Source organism: Oncorhynchus nerka, unplaced genomic scaffold (assembly GCF_034236695.1).
Source record: "Oncorhynchus nerka isolate Pitt River unplaced genomic scaffold, Oner_Uvic_2.0 unplaced_scaffold_811, whole genome shotgun sequence".
Lineage (NCBI taxonomy): Eukaryota > Metazoa > Chordata > Actinopteri > Salmoniformes > Salmonidae > Oncorhynchus > Oncorhynchus nerka.
In genome coordinates this window covers 160,403-179,717 of record NW_027040444.1, presented here as the reverse complement: position 1 = coordinate 179,717, position 19,315 = coordinate 160,403, and the positions used below count along the sequence as shown (strand labels likewise).

Genomic DNA, 19,315 nt, shown 5'->3' with positions numbered 1-19,315 from the left:
TAGAGGAAGTCTAGCTTGATTTATATATATATATATAACATAATGTTTCTATAGAGGAAGTCTAGTGTATCGATCTGAGTGTAGTGAGTCAGGCGCAGGAAGCAGAGAGTTCAGGTGAGCAATATAACATATATATATATAACATAATGTTTCTATAGAGGAAGTCTAGCTTGATTTATATATATATATATAACATAATGTTTCTATAGAGGAAGTCTAGCTTGATTTATATATATATATATAACATAATGTTTCTATAGAGGAAGTCTAGCTTAACGATTTATATATATATATATAACATAGAGTTTCATAGAGCAAGTCTAACATATTTATATATATATATATAACATAATGTTTCTATAGAGGAAGTCTAGTGTAACGATCTGAGTGTAGTGGGAGTCATATAGGAAGCAGAGAGTTCAGGTGAGCAATATAACATATATATATATATATATATATATAACATAATGTTTCTATAGGGAAGCCGAGCTTGATTTTGTTGTTGCCGTTTACAAAGTTTGTCAATATGCATTTTAAAAGACAGTTTCTCACCCAGCCATATGCATTTTAAAAGACAGTTTCTCACCCAGCCATATGCATTTTAAAAGACAGTTTCTCACCCAGCCATATGCATTTTTTAAAAAGACAGTTTCTCACTCAGCAATATGCATTTTAAAAAGACAGTTTCTCACCCAGCCATATGCATTTTAAAAGACAGTTTCTCACCCAGCCATATGCATTTTAAAAGACAGTTTCTCACCCAGCCATATGCATTTTAAAAGACAGTTTCTCACCCAGCCATATGCATTTTAAAAGACAGTTTCTCACCCAGCCATATGCATTTTAAAAGACAGTTTCTCACCCAGCCATATCCCTAAGTATGCAGAGACCTGATTCATTCCAGAGCCTTCTAAGCTCGTAAGTGCAGGTGTGTTTTCAACCAACCTTTTTAGACCTAATAAAAATCATAAACAGTGCAGCAGGTAATATCAAAACAATTCCACAACAAAACCTAATATCAAAACAATTCCACAACAAAACCTAATATCAAAACAATTCCACAACAAAACCTAATATCAAAACAATTCCACAACAGAACCTAATATCAAAACAATTCACAACAAAACCTAATATCAAAACAATTCCACAACAAAACCTAATATCAAAACAATTCCACAACAGAACCTAATATCAAAACAGTTTCACAACAAAACCTAATATCAAAACAATTCCACAACAGAACCTAATATCAAAACAATTCCACAACAAAACCTAATATCAAAACAATTCCACAACAAAACCTAATATCAAAACAGTTCCACAAACAAAACCTAATATCAAAACAATTCCACAACAAAACCTAATATCAAAACAATTCCACAACAAAACCTAATATCAAAACAATTCCACAACAAAACCTAATATCAAAACAATTCCACAACAGAACCTAATATCAAAACAATTCCACAACAAAACCTCATATCAAAACAATTCCACAACAAAACCTAATATCAAAACAATTCCACAACAGAACCTCATATCAAAACAATTCACAACAAAACCTAATAATATCAAAACAATTCCACAACAGAACCTAATATCAAAACAATTCCACAACAAAACCTCATATCAAAACAATTCCACAACAAAACCTCATATCAAAACAATTCCACAACAAAACCTCATATCAAAACAATTCCACAACAAACCTCATATCAAAACAATTCCACAACAAACCTCATATCAAAACAATTCCACAACAAAACCTAATATCAAAACAATTCCACAACAGAACCTAATATCAAAACAATTCCACAACAGAACCTAATATCAAAACAATTCCACAACAGAACCTAATATCAAAACAATTCCACAACAGAACCTAATATCAAAACAATTCCACAACAAACCTAATATCAAAACAATTCCACAACAGAACCTAATATCAAAACAATTCCACAACAGAACCTAATATCAAAACAATTCCACAACAGAACCTAATATCAAAACAGTTCCACAACAAATTGGCCTAATATCAAAACAATTCCACAACAGAACCTAGGATATCAAAATTAGCCTTCCATAAACAGATACCTAATATCAAAACAATTAGCCACAACAGACCTAATATCAAAACAATTCACAACAGAACCTAATATAAAACAGTTCCACAACAGAACCTAATATCAAAACAATTCCACAACAGAACCTAATATCAAAACAATTCCTGGCCAAGAAAGTTTATTTGTTTAATCAATTAGCCAATTCTAAGTAGGCTATTTTGCAGCATAAAGCTAATGTTGCTGTTGGCGTTTGAAAAGTTTGTTCACTTTATCCCTGACAGTCATGAAGCTCCTGAGTCCTGTCTCCATCACAGTACGCATGATGAAAGGATTGGCCTAGATAGTAAATGGTGGTAATCAATTAGCCTGGTCTAGATAAAGGATAAATACTGGTAATCAATTAGCCTGGCCTAGATAAAGGATAAATACTGGTAATCAATTAGCCTGGTCTAGATAAAGGATAAATACTGGTAATCAATTAGCCTGGTCTAGATAAAGGATAAATACTGGTAATCAATTAGCCTGGCCTAGATAAAGGATAAATACCGGTAATCAATTAGCCTGGTCTAGATAAAGGATAAATACTGGTAATCAATTAGCCTGGCCTAGATAAAGGATAAATACCGGTAATCAATTAGCCTGGTCTAGATAAAGGATAAATACTGGTAATCAATTAGCCTGGCCTAGATAAAGGATAAATACTGGTAATCAATTAGCCTGGTCTAGATAAAGGATAAATACCGGTAATCAATTAGCCTGGTCTAGATAAAGGATAAATACTGGTAATCAATTAGCCTGGCCTAGATAAAGGATAAATACTGGTAATCAATTAGCCTGGTCTAGATAAAGGATAAATACTGGTAATCAATTAGCCTGGCCTAGATAAAGGATAAATACTGGTAATCAATTAGCCTGGTCTAGATAAAGGATAAATACTGGTAATCAATTAGCCTGGTCTAGATAAAGGATAAATACCGGTAATCAATTAGCCTGGTCTAGATAAAGGATAAATACCGGTAATCAATTAGCCTGGTCTAGATAAAGGATAAATACTGGTAATCAATTAACCTGGTCTAGATAAAGGATAAATACTGGTAATCAATTAGCCTGGTCTAGATAAAGGATAAATACTGGTAATCAATTAGCCTGGCCTAGATAAAGGATAAATACTGGTAATCAATTAGCCTGGTCTAGATAAAGGATAAATACTGGTAATCAATTAGCCTGGCCTAGACAAATGATACATATGGAATCATGTTGTAACCAAAAAAGTGTTAAACAAATCAAAATATATTTTATATTTGAGATTCTTCAAATAGTCACCCTTTGCCTTGATGACAGCTTTGCACAGTCTTGGCATCCCTAGCCGAGTCCTTAGAGCATGTGTAGCCGATGCGAAATGGCTTGCTAGTTAGCAGTGGTGCGCTGGTGGCGTTTCAATCGGTGACGTCACTTGCTCTGAGACCTTGAAGTAGTGATTCCCTTTGCTCTGCAAGGGCTGCGGCTTTGTGGAGCGATGGGTAATGATGCTTAGAGGGTGACTGTGGATGTGTGCAGAGCATCCCTGGTTCGCCCAGGTCGGGCGAGGGGATGGACGTAAAGTTTGACTGTTACATATGCGCAGACCGGTTGGCAGACCATGTGGAGACAGACCGGCTGGCAGACCATGTGGAGACAGACCGGCTGTCAGACCATGTGGAGACAGACCGGCTGTCAGACCATGTGGAGACAGACCGGCTGGCAGACCATGTGGAGACAGACCGGCTGGCAGACCATGTGGAGACAGACCGGTTTGGACAGAGACCATGTGGAGACAGACCGGCTGGCAGACCATGTGGAGACAGACCGGCTGGCAGACCATGTGGAGACAGACCGGCTGGCAGACCATGTGGAGACAGACCGGCTGTCCCCACATGCTTCAAGAGGGCCACCATTGTTCCTGTTCCCAAGAAAGCTAAGGTAACTGAGCTAAACGACTACCGCCCCGTTAGCACTCACTTCCGTCATCATGAAGTGCTTTGAGAGACTAGTCAAGCATCATATCACCTCCACCCTACCTGACACCCTAGACCCACTCCAATTTGCTTACCGCCCCAATAGGTCCACAGACGATGCAATCGCCATCACACTGCACACTGCCCGAGAGACTGAAAAACAGCTTCTATCTCAAGGCCATCAGACTGCTAAACAGCAATCATTAACTCAGAGAGGCTGCTGCCTACATTGAGGCCCTGGACACTTTAATAAATGGATCACTATTCACTTTAATAATGTTTACATATCTTATATTACTCATCATATATTTATACTGTATTTTATACCATCTAGTGCATCTTGCCTATGCCGCTCGGCCATCACTCATCCATATATTTATATGTACATATTCTCATTCACCCTTTTAGATTTGTGTGTATTAGGTAGTTGTTGTGGAATTAGTTAGATTACTTGTTAGATATTACTGCACTGTCCGATATAGAAGCACAAGCATTTCGCTACACTCGCATTAACATCTGCTAACCATGTGTACAGTGGGGAGAACAAGTATTTGATTCACTGACGATTTTGCAGGTTTTCCTACTTACAAAGCATGTAGAGGTCTGTAATTTTTTAAATCATAGACCTGCTGCAGTGTATGCAAACCTGGTCAAGAACTACAGGAAACGTATGATCTCTGTAATTGCAAACAAAGGTTTCTGTACCAAATAGTAAGTTCTGCTTTTCTGATGTATCAAATACTTATGTCATGCAATAAAATGCAAATGAATTACTTAAAAATCATACAATGTGATTTTCTGGATTTTTGTTTTAGATTCCGTCTCTCACAGTTGAAGTGTACCTATGATACAAATTACAGACCTCTGTATGCTTTGTAAGTAGGAAAACCTGCGAAATCGTGTCTCAAATACTTGTTCTCCCCACTGTATGTGACCAATAAAATGTGATGTGATTTGATTTGCTAGGGTGAGTAAAATGGTGTTCTCTCATTATGTGTCTGGAAGTAGCTAACAAGCGAGCCTCTGTTAGCTCGGGTGCCTGACAGCCGTTTCGGATCAACCCTACTCCTCGGCCAGTCCCTAAAGCGCACTACGGTCAGACAACATATCACAGCCGTTTCGGATCAACCCTACTCCTCGGCCAGTCCCTAAAGCGCACTACGGTCAGACAACATATCACAGCCGTTTCGGATCAACCCTACTCCTCGGCCAGTCCCTAAAGCGCACTACGGTCAGACAACATATCACAGCCGTTTCGGATCAACCCTACTCCTCGGCCAGTCCCTAAAGCGCACTACGGTCAGACAACATATCACAGCCGTTTCGGATCAACCCTACTCCTCGGCCAGTCCCTAAAGCGCACTACGGTCAGGCAACATATCACAGCCGTTTCGGATCAACTCTACTCCTCGGCCAGTCCCTAAAGCGCACTACGGTCAGACAACATATCACAGCCGTTTCGGATCAACCCTACTCCTCGGCCAGTCCCTAAAGCGCACTACGGTCAGACAACATATCACAGCCGTTAAGATCAACCCTACTCCTCGGCCAGTCCCTAAAGCGCACTACGGTCAGACAACATATCACAGCCGTTTCGGATCAACCCTACTCCTCGGCCAGTCCCTAAAGCGCACTACGGTCAGACAACATATCACAGCCGTTTCGGATCAACCCTACTCCTCGGCCAGTCCCTAAAGCGCACTACGGTCAGACAACATATCACAGCCGTTAAGATCAACCCTACTCCTCGGCCAGTCCCTAAAGCGCACTACGGTCAGACAACATATCACAGCCGTTTCGGATCAACCCTACTCCTCGGCCAGTCCCTAAAGCGCACTACGGTCAGACAACATATCACAGCCGTTTCGGATCAACCCTACTCCTCGGCCAGTCCCTAAAGCCGTTAAGATCAACCCTACTCCTCGGCCAGTCCCTAAAGCGCACTACGGTCAGACAACATATCACAGCCGTTTCGGATCAACCCTACTCCTCGGCCAGTCCCTAAAGCGCACTACGGTCAGACAACATATCACAGCCGTTTCAGATCAACCCTACTCCTCGGCCAGTCCCTAAAGCGCACTACGGTCAGACAACATATCACAGCCGTTTCGGATCAACCCTACTCCTCGGCCAGTCCCTAAAGCGCACTACGGTCAGACAACATATCACAGCCGTTTCGGATCAACCCTACTCCTCGGCCAGTCCCTAAAGCGCACTACGGTCAGACAACATATCACAGCCGTTTCGGATCAACCCTACTCCTCGGCCAGTCCCTAAAGCGCACTACGGTCAGACAACATATCACAGCCGTTTCGGATCAACCCTACTCCTCGGCCAGTCCCTAAAGCCGTTAAGATCAACCCTACTCCTCGGCCAGTCCCTAAAGCCGGTCAGACAACAGATCAACGGATCCTACTCCTCGGCCAGTCCCTAAAGCGCACTACGGTCAGACAACATATCACAGCCGTTTCGGATCAACCCTACTCCTCGGCCAGTCCCTAAAGCGCACTACGGTCAAACAACATATCACAGCCGTTTCGGATCAACCCTACTCCTCCGCCAGTCCCTAAAGCGCACTACGGTCAAACAACATACATATCACAGCCGTTTCGGATCAACCCTACTCCTCGGCCAGTCCCTAAATCGCGCACTACGGTCAGACAACATATCACAGCCGTTTCGGATCAACCCTACTCCTCGGCCAGTCCCTAAAGCGCACTACGGTCAGACAACATATCACAGCCGTTTTCGGATCAACCCTACTCCTCGGCCAGTCCCTAAAGCGCACTACGGTCAGACAACATATCACAGCCATTTCGGATCAACCCTACTCCTCGGCCAGTCCCTAAAGCGCACTACGGTCAGACAACATATCACAGCCGTTTCGGATCAACCCTACTCCTCGGCCAGTCCCTAAAGCCGTTAAGATCAGACTCAACATATCACAGCCGTTAAGATCAACTCTACTCCTCGGCCAGTCCCTAAAGCCGTTAAGATCAACTCTACTCCTCGGCCAGTCCCTAAAGCGCACTACAGTCAGACAACACATTCGCTAACCGTTTGCTTCAGCCAGTCTGACGAGTCGCTGTGCGGTGAGTTGTTTAGTCATAAAGGGTGGAGTCCCGACTCTCGCTCAGGGAACTCGTTTTTCCACTCTTTCTCAGCCTCCCTTCTTTCTTTCTCTTTCTCCGTTTCCATTCACTGAGCTCTGTTGCAGACTCGATCTCCGGTAAGTTTATACCGCTCTTATTAACCGACAACATCAGTGGGTTTATGAGTTGTTAAAGTGGTTAGTCTTCTGAATCAAGACAGTTGATGTTTATTCTGTGAGCGGTGAGATACACCAGAATACTATCAGATTAGGGGATAAATAAATAAAATTCAACTTGGTTCATTGTAACCGGAGTTATTTCAATAACCTCCGGTAGGCAACATTCGGGTTTTAATAACCAAAGCGGTTTTCCGTTTTCTTCCTACGAATGTGACTCTATCTTCGGAACAGTTTAAACGACAAAAAAATGTCACGTCATGTCCCCATCACTGAAAGACAAGACTGTCAGGAACACATACAGTATGTGTCTTCTACAACAGAGTGGACTAGACCAGACACTCAAATCAGACTGTCAGGAACACATACAGTATGTGTCTTCTACAACAGAGTGGACTAGACCAGACACTCAATCAGACTGTCAGGAACACATACAGTATGGGTCTTCTACAACAGAGTGGACTAGACCAGACACTCAAATCAGACTGTCAGGAACACATACAGTATGTGTCTTCTACAACACAGTGGACTAGACCAGACACTCAATCAGACTGTCAGGAACACATACAGTATGTGTCTTCTACAACAGAGTGGACTAGACCAGACACTCAAATCAGACTGTCAGGAACACATACAGTATGTGTCTTCTACAACAGAGTGGACTAGACCAGACACTCAATCAGACTGTCAGGAACACATACAGTATGTGTCTTCTACAACAGAGTGGACTAGACCAGACACTAAATCAGACTGGAGGGAAAATAACATCGTCGATAATGACGTTGTGAATCTTTTCAACACAGAAGTTCAGACAAACGTATTTCCTGATAATCTTCTGAACTTCCCAATACATTTCGGATGCATTTCAGTCACTTGTAAGGAAGTGCTATTTCTTATGCAAATGACCAGCTTACTTTCAGTCACTTCAAACCAGACTTCTTTAGGATTGAAAATACTGTCGAAGTACTGCCAGACTGATTTGTAATAGACTGTCATAACCCCATTTTAAGAGCGTAAACATTGGCCGCTGATTACATTACATTGGTAACCCCTGGGCTAAAACATACAGAGACGCTAACGACCTTTAGCCCGATTGACTATAGTGTCTCCCAGCGGTGGAAAAACGACTGAATTCTCATAGTTGACTAAAAGTAAAGATACATTAACCGAAAATGACTCAAGTGAAAGTCACCCAGTAAAACACTTACTTGAGTAAAAGTATTTGGTTTTGAATATATTTAAGCATCAAAAGTAAATGTAAAAGTATGAATATTTTAAAATTCGTTATTTTTTTTAATTTTTTTATTATTTACGGATAGCCAGGGGCACAGTTCAACACTCAGACATCATTTACAAACAACGCATGTGTGTTTAGTGAGTCCTCCAGATCAGAGGCAGTAGAGATGACCAGGGATGTTCTCTGTTTAGTGAGTCCTCCAGATCAGAGGCAGTAGGGATGATCAGGGATGTTCTCTGTTTAGTGAGTCCACCAGGTCAGAGGCAGTAGAGATGACCAGGGATGTTCTCTGTTTAGTGAGTCCTCCAGATCAGAGGCAGTAGGGATGACCAGGGATGTTCTCTGTTTAGTGAGTCCTCCAGATCAGAGGCAGTAGGGATGACCAGGGATGTTCTCTGTTTAGTGAGTCCTCCAGACCAGAGGCAGTAGGGATGACCAGGGATGTTCTCTGTTTAGTGAGTCCACCAGGTCAGAGGCAGTAGGGATGACCAGGGATGTTCTCTGTTTAGTGAGTCCTCCAGATCAGAGGCAGTAGGGATGACCAGGGATGTTCTCTGTTTAGTGAGTCCTCCAGATCAGAGGCAGTAGAGATGACCAGGGATGTTCTCTGTTTAGTGAGTCCTCCAGACCAGAGGCAGTAGGGATGACCAGGGATGTTCTCTGTTTAGTGAGTCCACCAGGTCAGAGGCAGTAGGGATGACCAGGGATGTTCTCTGTTTAGTGAGTCCTCCAGATCAGAGGCAGTAGAGATGACCAGGGATGTTCTCTGTTTAGTGAGTCCTCCAGACCAGAGGCAGTAGGGATGACCAGGGATGTTCTCTGTTTAGTGAGTCCTCCAGACCAGAGGCAGTAGGGATGACCAGGGACGTTCTCTGTTTAGTGAGTCCTCCAGATCAGAGGCAGTAGGGATGACCAGGGATGTTCTCTGTTTAGTGAGTCCACCAGGTCAGAGGCAGTAGGGATGACCAGGGATGTTCTCTGTTTAGTGAGTCCACCAGATCAGAGGCAGTAGGGATGACCAGGGATGTTCTCTGTTTAGTGAGTCCACCAGATCAGAGGCAGTAGGGATGACCAGGGATGTTCTCTGTTTAGTGAGTCCTCCAGACCAGAGGCAGTAGGGGGAGAAGGGCCTTGGTCAGGGAGGTGACGAACCTTCCAGAAGGACAACCATCTCTACAGGCCTTTATGGCAGAGTGGCCAGACGGAAGCCACTCCTCAGTAAAAGGCATGACAGCCCGCTTGGAGTTTGCTAAAAGGCACCTAAAGGACTCTCAGACCATGAGAAATAAGATTCTCTGGTCTGATGAAACCAAGATTGAACTCTTTGGCCTGAATCCCAAGCGTCATGTCTGGAGGAAACCTGGCACCATCCCTACGGTGAAGCATGGTGGTGGCAGCATCATGCTGTGCTGATGTTTTTCAGTGGCAGGGACTGGGAGACTAGTCAGGATTGAGGCAAAGATGAACGGAGCAAAGTACAGAGAGCTCCTTGATGAAAACCTGCTCCAGAGTGCTCAGGACCTCAGACTGGGGCGAAGGTTCACCTTCCTACAGGACAACGACCCTAAGCACACAGCCAAGACAAGGGAGGAGTGGCTTCGGGACAAGTCTCTGAATGTCCTTGAATGGCCCAGCCAGAGCCCGGACTTGAACCCGATCGAATATCTCAGGAGAGACCTGAAAATAGCTCTGCAGCGACTCTCCCCATCCAACCTGACAGAGCTTGAGAGGATCTGCAGAGAAGAATGGGAGAAACTCCCCAAATACAGGTGTGCCAAGCTTGTAGTGTCGTACCCAAGAAGACTCAAGGCTGGAATCGCTGGGTCTGAATACTAAATGTAAATGTCATATTTCCCTATTTTATTTTTAATACATTTGCCAAAAAATTATAAAAACCTGCTTTTGCTTTGTCATTATACAGTATTGTGTGTAGGTTGATGAGGGGCGAAAAAATGATTTAATCCATTTTAGAATAAGCCTGTAACGTAACAAAATGTGTCAAAAGAGAAGGGGTCTGAATACTTTCTGAATGTACTGTATCTAGCCAGCTCTGAACACCTGTGTGTAAAGCCAGTGGGCGCGTTCCATCGGATCACTTTTATCAAGTCGGTGACTGTCATTGGTCATCTAGCCAGCTCTGAACACCTGTGTGTAAAGCCAGTGGGCGCGTTTCAACGGATCACTTTTATCAAGTCGGGGACTGTCATTGGTCAGTCTAGCCAGCTCTGAACACCTGTGTGTAAAGCCAGTGGGCGCGTTCCAACGGATCACTTTTATCAAGTCGGGGACTGTCATTGGTCAGTCTAGCCAGCTCTGAACACCTGTGTGTAAAGCCAGTGGGCGCGTTCCATCGGATCACTTTTATCAAGTCGGTGACTGTCATTCTAAGTATTGGCCAATGAGAGGTCTACAGATTCTAAGTATTGGCCAATGAGAGGTCTACAGATTCTAAGTATTGGCCAATGAGAGGTCTACAGATTCTAAGTATTGGTCATTGAGAGGTCTACAGATTCTAAGTATTGGCCAATGAGAGGTCTACAGATTCTAAGTATTGGTCATTGAGAGGTCTACAGATTCTAAGTATTGGTCATTGAGAGGTCTACAGATTCTAAGTATTGGTCATTGAGAGGTCTCCATAAGAATGAATGGAATAGTGAGCTGTGGGTGAGCTGTGAGTGAGCTGTGAGCTGTGAGTGAGCTGTGGGTGAGCTGTGGGTGAGCTGTGAGCTGTGGGTGAGCTGTGGGTGAGCTGTGGGTGAGCTGTGAGCTGTGGGTGAGCTGTGGGTGAGCTGTGGGTGAGCTGTGGGTGAGCTGTGAGTGAGCTGTGGGTGAGCTGTGAGTGAGCTGTGAGTGAGCTGTGGCTGTGGGTGAGCTGTGAGTGAGCTGTGGGTGAGCGGTGGGTGAGCTGTGGGTGAGCTGTGAGCTGTGAGTGAGCTGTGAGCTGTGAGTGAGCTGTGGGTGAGCTGTGAGCTGTGGGTGAGCTGTGGGTGAGCTGTGGGTGAGCTGTGAGCTGTGGGTGAGCTGTGGGTGAGCTGTGGGTGAGCTGTGAGCTGTGAGTGAGCTGTGGGTGAGCTGTGGGTGAGCTGTGAGCTGTGGGTGAGCTGTGGGTGAGCTGTGAGCTGTGGGTGAGCTGTGGGTGAGCTGTGGGTGAGCTGTGAGCTGTGGGTGAGCTGTGAGCTGTGGGTGAGCTGTGAGCTGTGGGTGAGCTGTGGGTGAGCTGTGAGCTGTGGGTGAGCTGTGGGTGAGCTGTGGGTGAGCTGTGGGTGAGCTGTGGGTGAGCTGTGAGCTGTGGGTGAGCTGTGAGCTGTGGGTGAGCTGTGAGCTGTGGGTGAGCTGTGAGCTGTGGGTGAGCTGTGAGTGAGCTGTGGGTGAGCTGTGGGTGAGCTGTGAGTGAGCTGTGAGCTGTGGGTGAGCTGTGAGCTGTGGGTGAGCTGTGGGTGAGCTGTGAGTGAGCTGTGGGTGAGCTGTGAGTGAGCTGTGAGTGAGCTGTGAGCTGTGAGTGTTGCAGAACAGAAGAACATATTCTCTAACTGTTGTATGAATGGAAACATGTAGTTTTTTTCTTCATGACTTTAAAAGTGGAACACGTTTTGACTGCGTTTTGAAGCGTTTGGCTGGTCTGGATGTGATTTTAAGTGTGTTTCTCTTTTCAGACACCTCCTCCTCCTAATCAAACCAACGGTCACCAATCTACCACAATGGTAAGTTGTCTTCACTGAAGACCCCTCTACAGTGGAACGTTTCACTGCCCCCCCTCCCCTGGAGGATTCTGGTCAAATGTTCACCTTTCCATTTCTCCCTGTCATGTGACACGCTATCAGCAGCACAGCCCATGAGACTGTCATTAAAAAATCATTAGCTAAACAACATGAACACAGAACAATAGACAATATCGACACAGAACAATAGACAATATCGACACAGAACAATAGACAATATCGACACAGAACAATAGACAATATCGACACAGAACAATAGACAATATCGACACAGAACAATAGACAATATCGACACAGAACAATAGACCGGTAGAATGGAGGGAGGTAATTATAGAATAGGTTATTACACTAGACCAGTAGGTTATTACACTAGACCAGTAGGTTATTACACTAGACCAGTAGAATGGAGGGAGATCATTATAGAATAGGTTATTACACTAGACCAGTAGGTTATTACACTAGACCAATAGGTTATTACACTAGACCAGTAGGTTATTACACTAGACCAATAGGTTATTACACTAGACCAGTAGGTATTTACACTAGACCAATAGGTTATTACACTAGACCAGTAGGTTATTACACTAGACCAGTAGGTTATTACACTAGACCAGTAGGTTATTACACTAGACCAGCAGGTTATTACACTAGACCAGTAGGTTATTACACTAGACCAGCAGGTTATTACACTAGACCAGTAGGTTATTACACTAGACCAGTAGGTTATTACACTAGACCAGTAGGTTATTACACTAGACCAGTAGGTTATTACACTAGACCAGTAGGTTATTACACTAGACCAGTAGAATGGAGGGAGATCATTATAGAATAGGTTATTACACTAGACCAGTAGGTTATTACACTAGACCAATAGGTTATTACACTAGACCAATAGGTTATTACACTAGACCAGTAGGTTATTACACTAGACCAATAGGTTATTACACTAGACCAGTAGGTTGTTACACTAGACCAGTAGGTTATTACACTAGACCAGTAGGTTATTACACTAGACCAATAGGTTATTACACTAGACCAGTAGGTTATTACACTAGACCAGTAGGTTATTACACTAGACCAGTAGAATGGAGGGAGATCATTATAGAATAGGTTATTACACTAGACCAGTAGGTTATTACACTAGATCAGTAGGTTATTACACTAGACCAGTAGGTTATTACACTAGACCAGTAGGTTATTACACTAGACCAGTAGGTTGTTACACTAGACCAGTAGGTTGTTACACTAGACCAGTAGGTTATTACACTAGACCAGTAGGTTATTACACTAGACCAGTAGGTTGTTACACTAGACCAGTAGGTTATTACACTAGACCAGTAGGTTGTTACACTAGACCAGTAGGTTGTTACACTAGACCAGTAGGTTATTACACTAGACCAGTAGGTTATTACACTAGACCAGTAGGTTATTACACTAGACCAGTAGGTTGTTACACTAGACCAGTAGGTTATTACACTAGACCAGTAGGTTATTACACTAGACCAGTAGGTTATTACACTAGACCAGTAGGTTATTACACTAGACCAGTAGGTTGTTACACTAGACCAGTAGAATGAAGGGAGATCATTATAGAATAGGTTATTACACTAGACCAGTAGGTTATTACACTAGACCAGTAGGTTATTACACTAGACCAGTAGGTTATTACACTAGACCAGTAGGTATTTACACTAGACCAGTAGGTATTTACACTAGACCAGTAGGTTATTACATTAGACCAGTAGGTTATTACACTAGACCAGTAGGTTATTACACTAGACCAGTAGGTTATTACACTAGACCAGTAGGTTATTACACTAGACCAGTAGGTTGTTACACTAGACCAGTAGAATGGAGGGAGATCATTATAGAATAGGTTATTACACTAGACCAGTAGGTTATTACACTAGACCAGTAGGTTATTACACTAGACCAGTAGGTTGTTACACTAGACCAGTAGGTTATTACACTAGACCAGTAGGTTGTTACACTAGACCAGTAGGTTATTACACTAGACCAGTAGGTTATTACACTAGACCAGTAGGTTATTACACTAGACCAGTAGGTTATTACACTAGACCAGTAGGTTATTACACTAGACCAGTAGGTTATTACACTAGACCAGTAGGTTGTTACACTAGACCAGTAGGTTATTACACTAGACCAGTAGGTTATTACACTAGACCAGTAGACACTAGACCAGGTTATTACACTAGCCAGTAGGTTGTTACCAGTAGGTTATTACACTAGACCAGTAGGTTATTACACTAGACCAGTAGGTTATTACACTAGACCAGTAGGTTATTACACTAGACCAGTAGGTTGTTACACTAGACCAGTAGAATGAAGGAGATCATTATAGAGGTCATTATAGAATAGGTTATTACACTAGACCAGTAGGTTATTACACTAGACCAGTAGGTTATTACACTAGACCAGTAGGTTATTACACTAGACCAGTAGGTATTTACACTAGACCAGTAGGTATTTACACTAGACCAGTAGGTTATTACATTAGACAGTAGGTTATTACACTAGACCAGTAGGTTATTACACTAGACCAGTAGGTTATTACACTAGACCAGTAGGTTATTACACTAGACCAGTAGGTTATTACACTAGACCAGTAGGTTGTTACACTAGACCAGTAGAATGGAGGGAGATCATTATAGAATAGGTTATTACACTAGACCAGTAGGTTATTACACTAGACCAGTAGGTTGTTACACTAGACCAGTAGGTTGTTACACTAGACCAGTAGGTTATTACACTAGACCAGTAGGTTATTACACTAGACCAGCAGGTTATTACACTAGACCAGTAGGTTATTACACTAGACCAGTAGGTTATTACACTAGACCAGTAGGTTATTACACTAGACCAGTAGGTTATTACACTAGACCAGTAGAATGGAGGGAGATCATTATAGAATAGGTTATTACACTAGACCAGTAGGTTATTACACTAGACCAGTAGGTTGTTACACTAGACCAGTAGGTTGTTACACTAGACCAGTAGGTTGTTACACTAGACCAGTAGGTTATTACACTAGACCAGTAGGTTATTACACTAGACCAGCAGGTTATTACACTAGACCAGTAGGTTATTACACTAGACCAGCAGGTTATTACACTAGACCAGTAGGTTATTACACTAGACCAGTAGGTTATTACACTAGACCAGTAGGTTATTACACTAGACCAGTAGGTTATTACACTAGACCAGCAGGTTATTACACTAGACCAGCAGGTTATTACACTAGACCAGTAGGTTATTACACTAGACCAGTAGGTTATTACACTAGACCAGTAGGTTATTACACTAGACCAGTAGGTTATTACACTAGACCAGCAGGTTATTACACTAGACCAGTAGGTTGTTACACTAGACCAGTAGGTTGTTACACTAGACCAGTAGGTTGTTACACTAGACCAGTAGGTTGTTACACTAGACCAGTAGGTTATTACACTAGACCAGTAGGTTATTACACTAGACCAGCAGGTTATTACACTAGACCAATAGGTTATTACACTAGACCAGTAGGTTGTTACACTAGACCAGTAGGTTATTACACTAGACCAGTAGGTTGTTACACTAGACCAGTAGGTTGTTACACTAGACCAGTAGGTTATTACACTAGACCAGCAGGTTATTACACTAGACCAGTAGGTTATTACACTAGACCAGTAGGTTATTACACTAGACCAGTAGGTTATTACACTAGACCAGTAGGTTATTACACTAGATCAGTAGGTTATTACACTAGACCAGTAGGTTATTACACTAGACCAGTAGGTTATTACACTAGACCAGTAGGTTATTACATTAGACCAGTAGGTTATTACACTAGACCAGTAGGTTATTACACTAGACCAGTAGAATGGAGGGAGATCATTATAGAATAGGTTATTACACTAGACCAGTAGGTTATTACACTAGACCAGTAGGTTAGTACACTAGACCAGTAGGTTATTACACTAGACCAGTAGGTTATTACATTAGACCAGTAGGTTATTACACTAGACCAGTAGGTTATTACATTAGACCAGTAGGTTATTACACTAGACCAGCAGGTTATTACACTAGACCAGTAGGTTATTACACTAGACCAGTAGGTTATTACATTAGACCAGTAGGTTATTACACTAGACCAGTAGGTTATTACATTAGACCAGTAGGTTATTACACTAGACCAGTAGGTTATTACATTAGACCAGTAGGTTATTACACTAGACCAGTAGGTTATTACACTAGACCAGTAGGTTATTACACTAGACCAGTAGAATGGAGGGATATCATTATAGAATAGGTTATTACACTAGACCAGTAGGTTATTACACTAGACCAGTAGGTTATTACACTAGACCAGTAGAATGGAGGGAGATCATTATAGAATAGGTTATTACACTAGACCAGTAGGTTATTACACTAGACCAGTAGGTTATTACACTAGACCAGTAGAATGGAGGGAGATCATTATAGAATAGGTTATTACACTAGACCAGTTAAATGCGTTCCCATCCCGGTTAAATCCAAGTTAAATGTGTTCCCATCCCGGTTAAATCCCAGTTAAATGGGTTCCCATCCCAGTTAAGTCCAAGTCAATGTGGGTTCCCATCCCAGTTAAATCCAAGTCAATGTGGGTTCCCATCCCGTTTAAATCCCAGTTAAATGGGTTCCCATCCCAGTTAAATCCAAGTCAATGTGGGTTCCCATCCCGTTTAAATCCCAGTTAAATGGGTTCCCATCCCAGTTAAGTCCAAGTCAATGTGGGTTCCCATCCCAGTTAAATCCAAGTCAATGTGGGTTCCCATCCCAGTTAAATCCAAGTCAATGTGGGTTCCCATCCCAGTTAAATCCAAGTCAATGTGGGTTCCCAGTGCATTTTCAACTCTTCTGATGATTTTCTCACAAATATTTTGTAATGCTTCTGATGAAAGACGATTCTAGTTTCTAGAAAACCACACAGACAAACTATACCATATATTATTATTGTTGTATTATATAAATGTCACATACTATGAAACTATACCATGTGTTATTCTAGTATGGGTATTTCTATGTTAAGGGGAAATCCGGCCTGATCAGGATATGACATCACACTGGGAATATAATGTGTTGTTTGGCCGTTTAACTGTTAAACTCTGCTGCTACAGACAGGATGTGACATCACACTGGGAATATAATGTGTTGTTTGGCCGTTTAACTGTTAAACTCTGCTGCTACAGACCGTTGGAGGCCTTTTAATGAAAACCAGCCCTCTTCATTTCTAGTAAGCCACAGTGTCTCTGTGTGTGTGGAGCAGAGGGACTGTATTTGGGGAAGTCAGTATGAGTCATGTGTGTGGGTATTTCTTCAGACAGGGTGGGGCTCTGCCTCCTCTCTCTCTCTCTCTCTCTCTTTTCCTCCTCTTCTCTCTCTCTCTCTCTCTCTCTCTCTCTCTCTCTCTCTTTTCCTCCTCTCTCTCTCTCTCTCTCTCTCTCTTCCTCCTCTCTCTCTCTCTCTCTCTCTCTCTCTCTCTCTCTCTCTCTTTCCTCTCTCTCTCTCTCTCTCTCTCTCCTCTCTCCTCTCTCTCTCTCTCCTCTCTCTTCCTCCTCTCCCCTCCCCTCTTCCTCCTCTCTCCCCTCCCCTCCCTCTCTTCCTCTCTCTCTCTCTCTCTCTCTCTCTCTCTCTCTCTCTCTCTCTCTTCCTCTCTCTCTCTCTCTTCCTCTCTCTCTCTCTCTTCCTCCTCTCTCTCTCTCTTCCTCCTCTCTCTCCTCTCTCTCCTCCCCCTCCTCTCTTCCTCCTCTCTCGCTCCTCCCCCTCCTCTCTTCCTCCTCTCTCGCTCCTCCCCCCCTCTCTTCTGCTCTCTGTCCCTCCCTCCCTCCCTCCCTCTCAATTCAATTCAAGGGTCTTTGTTGGCATGGGAACACATGTTTACATCGCCAAAGCAAGTGAAATAGATTAACTCTCTCACACACACACACACACGTACACACACACACACACACACACACACACACACACACACACACACACGTACACACACACACACACACACAAAGAGCGGGGGAGGGAGAAGTTGTAAACCGGACACTGATAGTTTGAGTAAACAGTAGATAGTGTGTGTCATTAATCAGATGATCTCTGACAGACGCTTCCTGCCACATCGATACGTAGTGTAGACCACTTTATACTGTCAACAGGTTCATTACATTAGTAGACTGGGACTACACCACTTTATACTGTCAACAGGTTCATTACATTAGTAGACTGGGACTACACCACTTTATACTGTCAACAGGTTCATTCAACAGGTTCATTACATTAGTAGACTGGGACTACACCACTTTATACTGTCAACAGGTTCATTACATTAGTAGACTGGGACTACACCACTTTATACTGTCAACAGGTTCATTACATTAGTAGACTGGGACTACACCACTTTATACTGTCAACAGGTTCATTACATTAGTAGACTGGGACTACACCACTTTATCAACAGGTTCATTACATTAGTAGACTGGGACTACACCACTTTATACTGTCAACAGGTTCATTACATTAGTAGACTGGGACTACACCACTTTATACTGTCAACAGGTTCATTACATTAGTAGACTGGGACTACACCACTTTATACTGTCAACAGGTTCATTACATTAGTAGACTGGGACTACACCACTTTATACTGTCAACAGGTTCATTACATTAGTAGACTGGGACTACACCACTTTATACTGTCAACAGGTTCATTACATTAGTAGACTGGGACTACACCACTTTATACTGTCAACAGGTTCATTACATTAGTAGACTGGGACTACACCACTTTATACTGTCAACAGGTTCATTACATTAGTAGACTGGGACTACACCACTTTATACTGTCAACAGGTTCATTACATTAGTAGACTGGGACTACACCACTTTATACTGTCAACAGGTTCATTACATTAGTAGACTGGGACTACACCACTTTATACTGTCAACAGGTTCATTACATTAGTAGACTGGGACTACACCACTTTATACTGTCAACAGGTTCATTA

General features: G+C 42.8%; 2 protein-coding genes across 2 annotated transcripts in view; both read left to right on the top strand.

Annotated features, from left to right (window-relative positions):
• The window catches only part of LOC135571070 (annexin A5-like), a 90,407-nt gene that overhangs the window by 1,821 nt on the left and 69,271 nt on the right, over positions 1-19,315 (top strand). The window lies entirely within an intron of this gene.
• Positions 7,125-19,315, top strand: part of LOC135571068 (annexin A5-like) — a 77,584-nt gene continuing 65,393 nt past the window's right edge. Inside the window, exons 1-2 of the mRNA XM_065016874.1 lie at positions 7,125-7,149; positions 12,216-12,263. Of these exons, the coding sequence (XP_064872946.1) occupies positions 12,261-12,263 (3 nt within the window). The 5' untranslated portion in view covers positions 7,125-7,149; positions 12,216-12,260. The remainder of the gene's footprint in view (positions 7,150-12,215; positions 12,264-19,315) is intronic.